The following is a 17,927-nucleotide window of genomic DNA, read 5'->3' as shown; positions in this document are numbered from 1 at the left end:
TGTAAAACTAATACAGGAATGTTGGTAAACTCTCTGATAAAACATTTTAAAGTATTAAAAAAAATATTAAAAGTATTGCGTTTGGAGAATAATTAACAATCGTTGAATTATGTTATCACTATCATGATATATAATTTAATATAAAAATTAAAGTCAGCTATATAAAGTAAAATTTAAAAAACCAGGCACTGTTTGAAAAAGAAAACATTTTTCTCTACGTATTTTAAAAATTCCACACAGCGTGCATACGCTTTTATCAAGCTATACTGACATAAGAAAAAATTTTAAAAATTTAAAAAATTTAAAAAACGTAGACTTATATACACAATCTGGAATTTAGCAGTATGTTGGCCCTATATATATATATATATATATATATATATATATATATATATATATATATATATATATATATATATATATAACAAAATGTTATTTATATGCACAACATTTATTTCCACAGCAAATGATGGACACATCTCCTGTGTGATTCTGTAACCAGTAGGTTGCGTGTGAACATCTGAGGAGACAATTTTGTACCAAGCGTTTTTCTTATGTTAGACCATTTAATCGGCAGTCAACTACAGTGTAAGAAATGCAAAATTCATAAGCAGTCTTTTTTTTTTTTTAAATAAATGCCTAGTTTATTTTTTTACGGTATAAAAAAAGAAACATAAACCTTATTTTCAGGAAATATCCTCTTTTCTTATTCGTAGACTTGATTTGATCGTCTGCAATGATGTTACGATTTAATATTTTAAAAAAAACTATTCATAACTAATAAAAGTGTTTTGATTCTAAATATTTCTTTCAAATTAACAAATGTTAGACCATTAAAAAATAATTGCCAATCATGCTTTATCAGTAAAAAACAAATGCCATAAGGCGTATTGTGAAAATATGTATTGCGATATATCATTAAAATTGTCATGTTATATTTACCTAGATCTTTTGCAAATAGCTAGTAATATTAAAAGCGGTATGATTAATAGAACAAATAGTAAGGTTGTCATATGTGGCGCCGAGTGTCCAACTTCGGATTTAGATTCTGGTTTCACTATTCGCTCTGTACTCGTTATCCTATGGTTCGGATTTTCTAAGACTGGGGAAAATATAAGTTAGAGTTTTAAACAACGTTTTGAGAAAAAAAAATTAAAAATGATTTATGATAAATGAATCAAATGTTTAGGTCAATACAAAAACAATCATATAAAGCGTGTTAATACAAGTTTTTATTTAATTATGCACTATAAAAGAGAAAATAAACTATTCTTTTAATATATGATAAATGAACCGTTATTTAAATAGAAAAGTGTGATTCTTTAACTAAATTTAAGTATTTATATATTCGATACATAAAATAGCAACACACGCTTTTCTGTTTTGTTGTGTAAAAGGTTGTTTATTATTATACACGCCGACCCGCGGCCTAGCATACGCCGCTATTTAGTGGCGGGTGAAAATTTTCTGAAAGACACAGTTGTCCAAATGGGGTGGGTGGGTACACACAGTTGCGCATGCCTGGAGAGCGAGGGAGGGGGGCGGGAGGAGGGTTAAAGAGTCGTAGTGGTGCGTGGTGTCCCGCATGGTTGGGTGAGGTAAAGAATTATATGTGGCTTATCCCCCCCTCCCACGGAGAAAAATATCAGTATCAAGAATTATACGTAAAGACACAAAATTTCGACGTCTATAAAAAAAAACAGTATGGGTAAACACACGCACATATTATAGTTCTTAGTTGCAGATAAACACCATATATTTCACAAATCACTAATAAATATATATATATACATACATACATATATATATATATATATATATATATATATATATATATATGTATGTATATATATATATATATATAAATATATATATATATATATATATATATATATATATATATATATATATATATATATATATATATATATATATAATATGTCCTTTATTTTAACTTTCAGTTCATCGATATTATACTAAAACTTACTATACTATTGTTTATATTTTTTAATATGTACTTGTTTTTGTTCTTTGTCGATTTCGAAATAAATAAAATGTTATGTTAATTTAGCTTTAACGATGTCTTTTTTATTTTTATTAGGTTCGAAAACTATTAACAACATTCAATAGTGTGTGCTTGTCATATCCTCTAATTCGAGAATATAATGGTTTAATTCAGGAGAAAACAGAACTAGAACTTAGTCTACTTAGCTTTGTTGGAGAAATGTTGGCAAAATAAAAAGAAGATCTAATAAGTTAAAATAACAAAGCAGAAAAGCAAATTGTGTTCTTTTTATGATATATTTCAGGCCTTATATATTTCTTATAAATCGTTGTTTGTTAGAAAAATAATGTGTTGCTTAATTTTACTTTATAGTAGACATTAGCTTCCCATTGTGGATATTTTTTTTCTTAATTGTACGTTATCTCTTTAAGCCCGTAATTATTTTCAAGTTTTACCGGAATTATTTTTTTTCCCTCATTTTTTTTCAGTACCCCTGCGGCTAAATGACCCATATCATTTTATCCTTTAATTTAAACCCCACACATTAATGATAAAAATTAATCGTAATTGAATACCCTACACACTGATATAAATTTTAAGGAATTATTTATTTATTGAAGAAAGATAATTACTTAGTTTTAAAGAAGAGAAAATAAAGAGTTGTTTTTTTTCGTACAAAAATTACGCTTCTGTCGGGAAAATTAATAATAAGAATAACTTTTCATGCGTTCTTATTCATAGAAAACGAAAGTACGTCCATTTATCTACAAAAATCATGGATCGGATTAGTCTTAGTATAAATACTTTAATTTTCGTTAATTTTATAATGCGGCGACGTAAACGTTTAGACGCGGCCGCTGATCGGTATTCCGCAGTGTTAAAAAATGCCGTTTTTCGAGTTGGTTTACAACAAAAATTCTATAAAATACAAAATCGATCTAACGAGAAAACTACAAGAAGTAAATACAAGGAAAAATGGTCGTTTTAGCGTTATCATGACCTAGATTTACGATTAAAAACATGGATTTCGAAAAACAACGAATTAAATAGAGAAACTTTTATCCGACGCTGGGAGCGTCGTTACGGTATGGCAGGCCGGCGGACCGACCGCTGGGAGCGTCGTTACGGTCTTAAAGAGTGGCGAGTTAGCCACCATGCCAAGTGGTGTAATTCTGAAACACACCCAATTATGGTAGACGTTTTAGCTGTAGCTTACTATATAGAAAGAATATACAATTGATTCATGTTTTGGTGTTGTGTATACAAACTTACATTCCACACAATACAGCCTGTATCTGTTTGGTTCATGTTTTGGTGTTGTGTATACAAACTTACATTCCACACAATACAGCCTGTATCTGTTTGGTTCATGTTTTGGTGTTGTGTATACAAACTTACACTCCACACAATACAGCATGTATCTGTTTGGTTCATGTTTTGGTGTTGTGTATACAAACTTACATTCCACACAATACAGCCTGCATCTGTTTGGTTCATGTTTTGGTGTTGTGTATACAAACTTACATTCCACACAATACAGCCCGTATCTGTTTGGTTCATGTGTTGGTGTTGTGTATACAAACTTACATTCCACACAATACAGCCTGTATCTGTTTGGTTCATGTTTTGGTGTTGTGTATACAAACTTACATTCCACACAATACAGCCTGTATCTGTTTGGTTCATGTTTTGGTGTTGTGTATACAAACTTACATTCCACACAATACAGCATGTATCTGTTTGGTTCATGTTTTGGTGTTGTGTATACAAACTTACATTCCACACAATACAGCCTGCATCTGTTTGGTTCATGTTTTGGTGTTGTGTATACAAACTTACATTCCACACAATACAGCCCGTATTTGTTTGGTTCATGTTTTGGTGTTGTGTATACAAACTTACATTCCATACAATGCAGCCCTTGTCTGTGTGGTTCACACAATTTGCAGGCCCCAGTAAATTGACAGTCATGATTTAAACACATGATGAGGCAGTGTTGCTTACAAGAAGTCCCGTACATTCCCTTAGGACATTCTGTAAAAAAAGAATTGTACAGCATTTACACCTATATACATATACATAAACATACACATATATACAGGGGCGTAGCGAGGAGGGGGTGCGGGGGTGCGGACCGCAACGGGTGACACCATTTAGGGTGTGTGACACCAAGGCGAAAAATAGCAAAATATATAGAGAAAAACTTGAGGGGGGGAGTGCAAATCGAAAGTTTGAGTGGGGGGGGGGGGGGTGGTGCAAATCGAAAACTTGAACGTTTGTCCCAGGGAAGGGTCGCTACGCCTCTGGGGAGTGACCCCATTAAGTGCCGCACCGGGTGACACCCGACCTCGCTACGCCACGGCATATACATGCATGTAACCATACACACCCATGAACATGCAATAACTCATGCACATGCACATACTCATAACCCTACACATACACATACACGTACACCTACACGTGCAATTACACGTACACATACACGTACACGTATACGTATTCATGATCATGTTCATGTTTATGTTTGTTTCCATTTTCATCTTATGTGCGAATTCATGTTTGGGTTCGTGTTTTCGCGCATGAATGTTCACGTTTACGCTCACGTTCGTGTCTATATTCGTTTTTGTCTTTGTTTTTATGTTCATGTTACTGTTTTTTATGTCAATGTTACTGGTTTTTTTCTTATGTCAATCTTACTGATTTTTTTTCTTATGCCCATGTTACTGTTTTTTTCGTATGTCCATGTTACTAATTTTTCTTATGTCCATGTTACTGTCTTTTCTTATGTCCATGTTACTGTCTTTTCTTATGTTCATGTTACTGGGTTTTTTTTCTTATGTCCATGTTACTGTCTTTTCTTATGTTCATGTTACTGTTTTTTCTTATGTCCATGTTACTGTCTTTTCTTATGTCCATGTTACTGTCTTTTCTTATGTTTATGTTACTGGGTTTTTTTCTTATGTCCATGTTACTAATTTTTCTTATGTCCATGTTACTGTTTTTTCTTATGTCCATGTTACTGTTTTTTCTTATGTCCATGTTACTGTTTTTCCTTATGTCCATGTTACTGTTTTTTCTTATGTCCATGTTACTGTTTTTTCTTATGTCCATGTTACTGTTTTTTCTTATGTCCATGTTACTGTTTTTTCTTATGTCCATGTTACTGTTTTTTCTTATGTCCATGTTACTGTTTTTCTTATGTCCATGTTACTGTTTTTTCTTATGTCCATGTTACTGTTTTTTCTTATGTCCATGTTACTGGGTTTTTTTTTCTTATGTCCATGTTTATTCTTTAGGGCAGGGGTCTCCAAGCTTTTCATTCCGAGGGCCGCATTAACTATCAAATTTCAGTTCGGGGGCCACTTTCTTCCAGGCTTGTCTTTGAATTTTCTGGGCAAAGTTCTTCAGCCATCACCAACAAACGATTTTTCCTTGGACAAAAAGATCTCCGCGGGCCGGATGAGAGGTCTTCGAGGGCCGCATCCGGCCCGCGGGCCGTAGTTTGGAGACCCCTCCTTTATGGTATGGCTATTGTTTGTGGTTGATTAGAAGTAAAAAATCTTCTATGTAATAATATAATATGTATATATGTGTATGTAGAGAATTATATATATATATATATATATATATATATATATATATATATATTCGCGCCAATATTCAAACAAAATAATAGTCGCTTCTTGCTTTACTCTCCACCCTCCCATCAAAGTGGAGATTTATAGTTGTCAATAATTTTAAAAGTATATATTTACCACCAAAGACTTGAATTTCACAAAGCGACAGGTTTCCTACACTTGTTATCATAATTGTTTTAACCTCATACTCTCCATCGAAGATGATAGTGTGAATAGCCTCTGTCCCATTGGACGTGTAGTTAAAGAGGGCTTCTTCGTCAAAGTCCCAAAGTTCAAGGAGAAATTGTGTCTTGAAAAATTCTAAATTATTTTAAAATAAAGCTTTTTCTCAATAAAAAGTAACACAGTGATTATTTACATAATACTTAAGTAAGTAACATTGCAAAACGCAGGTTAGTAAAAAAAAACCACACAGTTATAGTACACGTATGAAACAATTATTGAAAACCCTGTGAAACACTTTATAAAATAACGATCGGATTCCGTAGACAGAGTTAGTATAGATACATTCTTTACAATCGGAACACAAGATATTGATCGTGTTGACATTTGAAACCTACCGAAGACAGCCTTTTTTTTTTAAATCGTGTATGCGTTCGTGTCTTTTGTGTATATGTTTCTGTGAACACGATTGCTAAAGAACCGTGTGAGTTAGAATGACGGAATTACATAGATAAATATGACACAATATTTTTTGTAGACTTATGTTAATTGTTGAAGGATTTTCTTTTCCTAGAAGTGAAAGGCGATTCCTACCCCAATTCTGATATTTAAACACCGCTTTAGTCAGTTTGAAGAAATTTCAATATAAGATCAACGCAAACCCTTTATATCATAACTCTTACAAAAAAGTCATAGTTACCAATACAGAATTGATGACGTTTGCATACTCAGGTTTCTGCCATCTTTTAAAATATTTCCGGCAAACTGTATTCGAAGTTTATTCTATTTCCGTGGAAAAACGGTAGCCTACTCTGAACACCATTTCAATTAGGATTTTTACTTTCTCATATATACAAAGTGTAGAGAAAGTCTTGTAATCGTACAAAAAAAATCGAGATTTCTACAAATCTCGACGCATTACACCTCACTGATACGGAAAAACATAATTTTGCTATCTTGTCCGTATGTCTGTGTGTCTGTCTGTGTGTGTGTCTGTCTGTGTGTAAACATGATAACTTGAGTAACGTTACAGCTAGGTTGATGAAATTTCATATATAAGTATTTTATCTAAATCGTAGATCCTGATCAACGTTGGAGCGATTTCCGATAACCGGAAGTGGTACTTTTCCTACTTTGAAATATTAAAAAGCCTATAACTTGAGTACTGTTTCAGATAGATAAATGAAATTTCAAATGTAAGTAAAAGGTCCAATTTTCTACCTCCTGTCAAATATTGAGTAATTTCCGTTGACCGGAACTACTAATTTACGCTATTTCCGATTTCTCAAAAAAACGCATGTAAATTTATAAAGTACTCATAATATTGCGCACTATTATGCACATTTTATTAGGCGTTCACTAGGTGTGCAATTCTTGTTTTTTACGAGATTCCATTCTATTATAAAAAGTTTAAGTAATTAAAAATGGATTACGAATATTGTTTATGTCCTGAGTTGCCATCCCTCGTAGTTTTATATTAGAATATTCGAGAAAGTTAAGGGGAGATCACTACGGTTTATTTTCAAAAGAATTAATACTTAGATTACTTTAAATTTGTAAGTGAACTCCGTTATCTTAAATTTCTAAAATATACCGTTTTAGTGGGAGGAAGAAATTTATAAGATGGTTCATTTCACTTTTTCAGTTGTTACCCTGGAATGGGAGTGGTACTTTATTCTGCTTATTTGTGAACAGGTATGATCTCTTACAGATTCAGTTAGGTGGACGATATTAAATACAAATGTACTAGGCCCGTAGTGTAGGTGTTATTAAATGTATGGTGTTGTCAAGTTACGGAAGATTAGTTTGCTTTATTTCCGATTCCTCTTATAAACAGCATTTACCAGGACATTTTCGCTGTTATTTCTTTTCTCAAAATCCGAGCCGTTTTTATCAAAAACGTGTATCTATTGCCGGATTATACCGGCTTTTCCATTTCACCCATTAATGTTTACAAACAAACAACAAAGTTTATTTTTGTATGGTTGAAAGCTATAAATTTATACATATGTGTCAGAACTGAGAAACAGACATACATGGTTTTGTTCTTACCATTAGTGTAAATAACAATTTCATGAATGAATATCAAGTCTGAATAAGTCGTCACCCACGTGAATGCCACGCCAGGTTGTTGAATGAACAGACAGTTCGTTAAGTCTTTATCATATGTCTTTTGCACTTCCTTGTTTTCCATCGTCTGTTTTTCCCCATCAGCAAAAAATCTGACGTCCCCTTCAGAGATTACATTTCTTCCTGTTATGAATGTATTCACGAAATAAATGCAATGTTTGTATTTGATTGTAAAAAGCTATAGTTTGTTTTACTGCAACATTTAAAAGAGTAGGTTAATAAATGATTAATGTTCCAATAATAAGTATACAGTTTTTAAAATATACTTAATATATGTATAATTAAAAACAAAAATTGCGTTAACATTCCGTTAATACTATTGCAAATGTTTGGTAAATTACGGCAGAAAATAGATTACAATTATTGAAACATAATGTCAAAATATAAAGATAATAATTAAATAAAGTGTTTATATATATATATACACACACACACATATATATATACATACATATATATAAATATATATATATATATATATATATATATATATATATATATATATATATATATATATACATATATATATATATATATATATATATATATATATATATATATATATATATATATATATATATATATATATATATATATATATATTTATTTATTTATTTTTATATTTATATTTATTTTTATATTTATATGGTTCTTAAGATCTTCTTCTTCTTCTTCGTTCTTAATTATTAGTGTTGAAGGGGATCGAAATTTATCTACCAGTGGGTTTGAACTCGAGACTTTGTTCGAATTTATCAACCATGAGCTTTTTGCCGACTCGACCACGCCTCCAACACAATTAAGCGTTACGTGTCAACTGGTTATGCGCCATAGAGGCCATTGACTCCGATTTCAGCCTGCTTTTCTTTTTGGATTTGCTTCCATAGCCTTTGTCCAACCAAGAACAAATTACAAGGCAGCAGTTGTTTAATTTTGGAGTTGTCTCTCCTAGAAGAGCGGCTGTCCCCAGCTAACGAGCCTCATCTGCCCGAGGGTTCGAACTCGAGACTTTTCGGTTTAGCAACCATGAGCTTTACCGACTCGACCACGCCGACCCCTGTTCTTAAGATGATTCCGATCGAACCCCGGGGTTCGGTGAGTGAGTCTTGGGGTTCAACTCGCACACGAGTAGATTATTTGCGATTGGATTTTGTTTAAATTACTATTTTGGAATCATGTTTTTAAAACGTTATAATTTTAAAAATATTAATACTTCAAAAATGTTAATAGCGTAGAGTAGCATGAGTTAAACATTAACTCCCCAAAATGATCAAACACAATGCAGGTATTAAGAACGAAGAAGAAGAATATAGGTATAATAGTGCTGAACAGGTTTATTGAATAGGAAACTAATTAATTCTTAAGTCGAATTACATGTTACATTGTATTGTCATCGGATTGTGACTCACGGGCCAAGTTTTAAAGAAATCAGTCGAACGAAATGTTGCTGGCAAGTTTAAACCGTGAAGGATGACACATCATTCAAGACAAAACGAGAAAGCAATAAACAACAATAAACAAGAAAAAAAATTGTAAAAATATAATGCTTTCCAAAATTATACTTTTGCTACGAATTGTTTGACATCGGCTGTAACACTGTATTAAGCTTGATTGGAAAAATGGATTTCTTCGGTAATTGATAATCGTAAATCCCGTTCGTTGGGAAAAACGCAATTGACTTTACAAATAACATAGACATTGTATTTTTACCTCATTTGTTTGTTAGTTTTTGCTGTTTTCATTTGTAATACTAATAGTGAGATTGACCCTAATGGGACCAGCAAACAACATTTACCCATTACACACACTCACACAGAGACGCAGACACACAAACAGACACAGACACATTCACGCAAACACTCACACACACAAACACAAAAACACATTTTTTTTAAAATATTTTTTCCGCTCCGGAAAGTTATAAAACGTCAAGATTTGTCAACATTTCTCAAAACGTCAAAATTTCTCAAAAAATGTCAAAAAATTGTCCAAATCCCGAGTTATATATTTTAACGATGACAATGTGTCATATGAATTCTGTATAAAGTAGGGGAGCCTAAAGTTGCCTTAGCTGCAAAATTGTATTTACATTTTTTTTTGCACTATTACAAATACTTGCTCGTTACCAAGTATACGAGAAAGTTAGAGAGAGAGAGAGAAAAGTGTGAACTAATTACAGAGTGCATATACTATCTTGTAATTAAAACCTATAACAAATTAACGCAATGCAAACGCGTAAAGCCTCTGAATTATGGCACATTTTACAGAAATCAATTCAATCATGACGGACTAACATATAACCTAAATCACTTACCTCCGTTGAATGCTACATTGCAAATTGATGCTTTAAAATATAAATTGACTTTCACGTGGATTATAAACATATGTATCGTACATTGAACTTCCAAAGTGAGGCTATCCACCCAATATGTTAAACTATCTTCGCAGTCTGTTTTTGTTCCGTCTGACAATGTAAACACCAATGTCGTGTTGTGGAGCTTCTCTGTAAAATCATACATTTAATTTACGTAACATGCAATGTTTACCACATTAACTACGTTTAGATGTACAATATTTTGTGAGACCCGGAAATAATCTTACACTGACTTTTTTTCTAATGCCACGTATTTTTGTTTTATAACTAACATATACATTACCGCAACTTTGATTTCAAAATTATTGTTTATTTATTTTACAAAATGTCTAATCATTCTCTTATATATATATATATATATATATATATATATATATATATATATATATATATATATATATATATATATATTCTCAAGTATTTATTAATGTACGTGCGTTTGCTTTTGTGAGTGTGTAGTGAAGAAGCTATATTTTTAAATGTAAAATAACCTTTTTTCTTAAAGAATAGTTGCAATGATTTGAAGTAAATCATTCTTTTAAATGTTACTTCTAACGTGTCTCTTGGCGTGCAGTTGCGATTGTTTGTATAAAGGAAGTCAGGAGGTTCTATCGTTTTTACTGCTGTTATCAAATCCCCTGTTGGAATGTGCAAATATAGAACATAGAACAGCATAAAAGCATAATCGTTAGACATAAATTGAATAAATAACATTTTTTTCTATTTACATTTGTAGAAGTCGTTAATTGCTTCCCTCTATCCCCAGCCCACTCTCCGCCAGTCTTAAGATACTCACGAAGAAGAATTTGTTGGAAGTATATAGGAGTTACAATCTAATACTTACAATAAACACAAATGCAACAACAGCAAATCTTTCAAAGTTATGATAAATATTGTAATACTTAAACTACACATATTAGTAAACATGTTATAGTAAAGTTGCCTACGTGTAGGTAAAAAGTGTATGCATTAGTAATGTTAATTGTGAGCTAATACCTAAACATTAGAATACTCACTATACTGACATTGGTGACTGAACCATCCATTGAAACAATCCCCAACATTGATTACTGAAAATGTGAAAATGTATGTGTATATGTGTATGTATATGAATATGTATATTCTCTATAATATAAACCCTCAGGTAGTGTGTCATTCCTTCCGTTCTTATCGTTATAGCCACAGCGTGGAGCGTAGGGAAGGCTCGTCCCACACGCGAACTTCTGGTGAAACACGTAGTGCACAATTTCTTCCAGGCATCTCTACGGCGGTGGGGGGGGGGCTGTAGAACACCGGGGTGGGTGCCGGTCGGCCACTAAGTCCACGAATTATCTTTATATTAACTATATATCGAAAAAAAAACTTTTGCCAAACGACTCCCCTTGATATGCTATGAGGTGACAGAGAAACGCCATATCCAGGAAAAATCTAGAAATGGGTAAAAAATGACCAGTCGTTTTTCCCTAATTGTCTGGAGCCAATAAGCCAGGAGTCAATTTGTTGGGAACCTATATGTCGCGAGTCAATATAACGGGAGTCAATTTGACGGGAGACGATAAGTCAGGGCCCTTTTGGCAGGGCTATTTTGACTGGGCCGTTTTGACGGGGCCGATTTGTCCCGGACCGTTTTGACGGTGTATTTTTGCCGAAACAGGAAATGCATGTGTTAGATTAGAGTGTTGGCTCAGCTTATTATAAATAGTATTGATGTAGTGGCCCCACTTTCAGGTGTCATATTCAATTTCGACCTTTGCGAGAAGACCTAATCTTTATGGAAACACAAGGGCCCTTTTGTCTAGCTAAAAATGAAAGGAGACTATTGGTCGGATATCGTTTTGTCGTGAGTCTTAATAACGGGGGCTTTTTGTCGGGAGCCTAAATGATGGGACTCTATTTTTCTGGAACGTATGTGACGGGGTTTTCTTTTGTCGCTGGCCCTTTTGGCGGGGCCGTTTTGTCATTGGCCAATTAGATGCCGCACGTAACGGGGACATATCCTCAGATAAGAAAATCACTGGTAATTATGACTTTTTATTAGTTTATTAAAACTGTAATTCGTGATCTATATTGATTGCATTTTGAGAACAACGACGATTTTTTAAGCACAAAAATAGCATTTTTATAAAATATTTCCAACAGACATGTTGTATTATGGAAATGTACCTTTCATCTGACACACATACGGTAGCTTGAGGAGACAGTCGGATCCTGTAACTTTGGCATTCCTTTTATCCACCATTGTACACGAGTCGTTTATTTTAGCTGTGGGACTTTCTGTAATGGCGGCATCAGCAGTGCTATCGTTCGCCTGCCGGAGATCGGGCCCATTGGAATAAAAGGTACTTACACCTGCCCAGAAGAAATCTTTCCCTTGCATTGGCGCTACACAAAATAAAACGTAACATCAACTGAATATTATTGCTTTCTAGTTTGTTTCAAGTTATTTTTTGACAAAATACAAAATAACATTATATACATATATATATATATATATATATATATATATATATATATATATATATATATATTTATGTATATCTTATTGGTCACTAGTTTGTTTTACATGATGTGAACTTAAGAATATCGAGAAATCAGACGTGCAACCAGACACCTATCCTACCCCCCCCCCCCCCCCAGATTTAAGAAAGAAGGAACACTTCTGATTTTTAATAATTAAAAAAAATATATATTGAACATTGTTGTTTCTAATTAGCTAGAGTGTAAAACTTAGTAAATGGTTAATTTGTATAGGCTTATGTAATTTAATAAGCAAAATTTGTTCTAAAACATAAATGAAGCAAAGCAGTATGCTTTGTTTTTAAAAGGTTTTAACATAAGTGATTTGTTACATAACGCAGATAGAGAGATTGGATGTTTCTTGCAACGTGGTTTTCTTTTGGTGTTATATTCGATTACTGTGGCATCTGTTCAAAAATATAACATGTAGATCATGTAGCAGTCTTTTAATTTATGGTTTAAACAGCTTCTTTAACCACCGTAGTGCGATGGCTATATTACAACTAGCTTCATACAAGTGCTTGCCACGATGGATCTTTTTAAAAAGTACCAACATGGGAACTGAACAAAACCAAACATAAACACAAACACAAATACAAACACAAATGAAAACACAAACTCAAACAAAAACAAAAACACAGCGCAAACGGAACACGCAACACGCAAACGCAAAAGAAAACACAAACTCCTACTCCATTGCTAAGACAATACGATGCAAGTAAAATGCACAACATGTGGTTTTGTTTACTTGTATGTTTCTAGGTGCTATGTCCAGGACGGACTGACACACTACATAGCGATTTATATTATACGAGCCGACCCGCGGCGTATCATACGCCGCTATTTAGTTGTTTTATTTTCTACTTTTCAGTAATTCATAATTTGTGAATTCGACAGTACCAATACTGCCACTGAAAATATTTGCTTTAAAACACTAACCCCTCCCCTTTCCCCTAACCCCGACCCTACCCCCCCCCCCCCCCCGTGAAAGCAGCCTCCTCTTAGTTACCTCCTGTAAGTTTAACATCGTTTGAAACTAAATTATCTGCCCCTAATAGCCGTCACTAAACCCTGCTCTACGATTTGTAAACAATTAATTTAGCGTGACCACAACTCACCAGACCATGTGGGGGTGGGTGGGGGTGGTAGTGATAGAGAGAAAGAGAGGGGACTGTAAGGAGGCGCTTGCAGCTTGTTTTCTAACGGCTTCCAGAAGAGAATTATTTATATATACGAGCCGGCCCGCGGCATAACATACGCCGCTATTTAGTTGTTTCTAATTTTCAATAATTCATAATTTGTGAATTCGACAGTACCAACGCTGACACTGAAAATATTTCTTTAAAACACTATAAGTAGCTCGTTAAGGACCATAACCCCCCCCCCCCTTCCTTCCCTCCCCCCCTCCTCCTCCCCCCCCCCCTACGTTTAAAATCGTTGGCTCTGCTTGTAAACATTTAGAGTGAACACAGCTCACTAAAACCATGTAGGGGTGGGGAGGTAGGGAGAGCGTTTGCAGCTTGTTTTCTAACGGCTCGAAGAAGAGAATTATATATATAGATAGATATCATTACGGTGTACACGGCGAATTTAAAATCTAAATGTAGACTTCTATGTCTTTATTTAACGTTCACTATTTTAGACAACTTGTACGGCGATTGCTTGATAAAAAATTAAGATTCATTTAGGAAATTTTAAACAAATTGTATATGTAAATATTAATATTTTTTTTTTATAATTTCTATTTGATAATGCATTGTTTCAAATACTTAGAATGGTTTGGATTCTCAAAAAATGACGTTTAAATTTCTTATGGATGTCTACTTGGAAATATATACAATTAATACTTTCCCAGGCTTTCGTCTATTGGGCTCACGGGTTCGGGAAAATATCTTTACGTGCATTTGACGCACACAGTCATTTAGTTGCCAGTCTTTCTTCCAGACTTTTTTCTCCGGGGGGGGGGGGGGCACTTGAAATTTTTCGGTGGGACGGTCGACTTTCTTCGAGGGGGGACGGACACGGACACTGTTAAAAGTATATATTTCTATATAAATTATATGAATTTCATTTCGTTCGGGGGGGGGGGGGGGGGGGGGCGGTAGATTTTTTTCGGTGTGGGGGGCCCTAAGCCCCCCCCCCCACGGAAGAGATGCCTGGAAGAAGCTCTGTTAGTCGCATTCAGGTAAAAGTCCAATCCGGCATTCGTTGCTTTCGGGCAAGTGTCTTTTCGAAAAAGCCATCTTAAGATAAACGACAATTGGGCAAGTGTCTTTTCGAAAAAGCAGCCTTAAGATAAACGACAATTGGGCAAGTGTCTTTTCGAAAAAGCAGCCTTAAGATAAACGACAATTGGGCAAGTGTCTTTCGATAAATTGGCTTAAGCCAAACGACTTTAGGGCAAGTGTTTATCAGTAATTTGGCGTAGGCCCACTTACACGATAGCAGTGTAGGCTAGGGGTCGGCAACCTGCGGCTCGCGAGCCGCATGCGGCTCTTTTGATATCAAAATGCGGCTCTCCAGCTCCTTGAACAAATACTAATAATTTTAATAAAAAAAAAATATTTGAATTAAAAAAAATGTTAGTGGCTCTTTAAAACCAGGGGAATTTTGCAAATTGTAACTTTTGGCTCTTCCGCTTCAAAAGGTTGCCGACCCCTGGTGTAGGCCTATTTATTTTAAATTGTCACAAGCTTTACTTAATAGGATTGCCTTTTTGTCGAAAAACCTTCCTATCATAAGACGTCAAACATTTTAGAAATAAAGAGTCTGATTATTTCACAGGTTAACTAATAGGTTTGTTATTTGTGGAGTATACCATAATTTGCACTACGCTTGTGACACAAAACGTCATGGAATTTGGAATACTGACATTACAAGTGCATTGTGTAACTAACCGTATGTTCTTGCTTGAATGGTAAATTGAGCCAGTTCTTCAAATGTGGTAAATTTGACAAAGTTGTAATTTCGATCCGTACACGATTTCTGTATTATATTAAAATACACACACCTATATATATATATATATATATATATATAGAGAGAGAGAGAGAGAGAGAGAGAGAGAGAGAGAGAGAGACATATGTACGCGTATTATACTGACTGTTCATATTTAAAAATACGATGTTTACAATAGTTAGTTGACGGGTACATTAAAAATAAATATTCTACGAGTTGCTGCGTTTTTGTAAGCTAATTTATTGCAGCCTCAGACTAGCTGTGTCAAAGCTGGCATGCAAATATTTTACATATTGCAATAGAGAACACTGTTGAGTTGGTGAAAACAAAATATTCTATAAACATAATTTTAATAATGAAACGCAAATTTGGACAACTATATTATGTTAACGAAATTTTTCTTACTTTTGCTTCCAGCCACCTGGCTCCCTCCACGCTTATAAAGTAACAATATCTTCCATAGGTAATGTTGCAACTACTGGAGAAAGCTGTTAGATGTTTAGATAAGTGTTGTTTTATACGCTGCATTTCAAATAGAATAGAACGATATACAATGAAATATGACTGTATGGTAAAACAATCAGATAAAACAGCGATACACTATATGTAAGTTGTAACATAAACTGTTAACAAGGATTACACTACCTGCAAGCTGGATGAGGAAACATATAACGATGAGAAAGTTCATCTTCTGAAGACGTATGTTTTTACGTTCTTGTTATTGGTTGGAGACGAACAATTGTTTTAAAATCACAATTTGTCAACCTGATATTATGTTGATAGAGCTAGACGATCTGAAGTGTGGTATTAATGCACACACACACATATATATATACATATATATATATATATATATATATATATATATATATATATATATTATATATATATATATTGCCGTCAGATCATCAATAGAATTTATAATTTATTCTATTTCTTTATTAGCATTATTTCATTTTTTTATATTTCTAATTTACGTAGTCGTGAAGAATTTGTGAGTAAGAATTTTATTTCATTATAAATTAGCTTAATTAATATGGTTTATTTATATTTAAACCAAAATAGAGAGCCTTGGCTTTAAACCAGACGTAAGGGCAGTAGGTAATTCTTACCTCTTAAAAAATTATTTTAACAAAACAGTTCGGTTTATTTTACTTTGAAGCAATTTTGTATTGTAAACGGAACAAAAAAAAATATCACAGTTCCAATGTGTACATATTATAAAGAAGAGACCAGTAACTTAGGCCAAATAATGTATAACACTGTGCTAATTATTATTATCCGTACAGGGATATGAATAGCGTCAATCGTGAAACCAAGTAGTAATGAATGTTAGAGTGATTACATTTTTTAAACTAATGACTTTATTTCTATACAGCTATTGGTCATTGTAGAACAAAATATTGTACAGATATAGGCCTAGTTGTTTTTTAGTAAATTGGCATTCGATCGCTTAGAAAATGTTTTCATGTTACATTTGCATGGCTCTACTCCAGGAGCGTAGCGAGGGGGGGGGGGTGACACCATTAAGTGCCGCACCGGGTGACACCCGACCTCGCTACGCCACTGCTCTACTCAAGTACATCTATAGAGAAGTGGGAATAATTGCCAGAGTAATTTGGAAAATCCACTCAGATTTTCACAAGACACATGGAACAGTAGAGTTCATCTGCTTCAGAGACCTCGGCATATGAAAAGAGTGTGGTCACCACTAGAATCAGCCGCATCAAGGTAATATAATGAAATTACATTTTTCCTTATTTTACAAAGTACATAATTTTAGATTTAGTGGTGTCTATTTTATAAATTAATTCGTTATGTTGTTTTACTTTAAATATTTAATCAAACTAAATTGTTCTTTAAATATTTTTTTTAAAACACACGCACATGGCTCAACTCTAGTATTTGTAACTCGAGTAATATCTTTATAATACCTGCCATCATCACACCTATCTTTATAATACCTGCCTTTATTACACCTATCTTTATAATACCTGCCTTTATCACACCTATCTTTATAATACCTGCCTTTATTACACCTATCTTTATAATACCTGCCTTTATTACACCTATCTTCATAATACCTGCCATCATCACACCTATCTTTATAATACCTGCCATCATCACACCTATCTTTATAATA

At 33.7% G+C, this 17,927-nt stretch overlaps 1 protein-coding gene across 1 annotated transcript; it reads right to left on the bottom strand.

Moving 5' to 3' along the window:
• Window positions 1-693: 693 nt before the first annotated feature.
• On the bottom strand, window positions 694-16,539 carry LOC131953478 (uncharacterized). The gene is made up of 12 exons (XM_059316665.1): window positions 16,430-16,539; window positions 16,190-16,272; window positions 15,724-15,811; window positions 12,473-12,691; window positions 11,326-11,379; window positions 10,801-10,947; window positions 10,250-10,438; window positions 7,861-8,061; window positions 5,764-5,946; window positions 3,908-4,039; window positions 943-1,102; window positions 694-731 (listed from the first exon to the last, which is right to left on the bottom strand). Exons 1-12 carry the CDS (start codon window positions 16,470-16,472, stop codon window positions 707-709), a joined length of 1,524 nt encoding a protein of 507 aa, XP_059172648.1. The 5' UTR covers window positions 16,473-16,539; the 3' UTR covers window positions 694-706.
• Window positions 16,540-17,927: the final 1,388 nt, after the last annotated feature.

Source organism: Physella acuta, unplaced genomic scaffold, assembly GCF_028476545.2.
Source record: "Physella acuta isolate Inbredline_101_S28 unplaced genomic scaffold, ASM2847654v3 ptg000924l, whole genome shotgun sequence".
Taxonomy (NCBI): domain Eukaryota; kingdom Metazoa; phylum Mollusca; class Gastropoda; family Physidae; genus Physella; species Physella acuta.
The sequence above is the reverse complement of the archived record's forward strand: the minus strand, read 5'-3'. Positions and strand labels throughout refer to the sequence as shown.

What these genes read in the sequence shown, in the direction of transcription:
- LOC131953478 (XM_059316665.1), bottom strand. Translation starts at nt 16,472, where the DNA reads ATGAACTTTCTCATCGTTATATGTTTCCTCATCCAGCTTGCAG. An exon ending in CATTCAAGCAAGAACATACG is followed by an intron (nt 12,692 to 15,723) that starts GTTAGTTACACA and finishes TATTTTGTGTAG; the next exon opens with CGCCAATGCAAGGGAAAGAT. An exon ending in GCTATTTGCAAAAGATCTAG is followed by an intron (nt 732 to 942) that starts GTAAATATAACA and finishes ACATCATTGCAG; the next exon opens with ACGATCAAATCAAGTCTACG.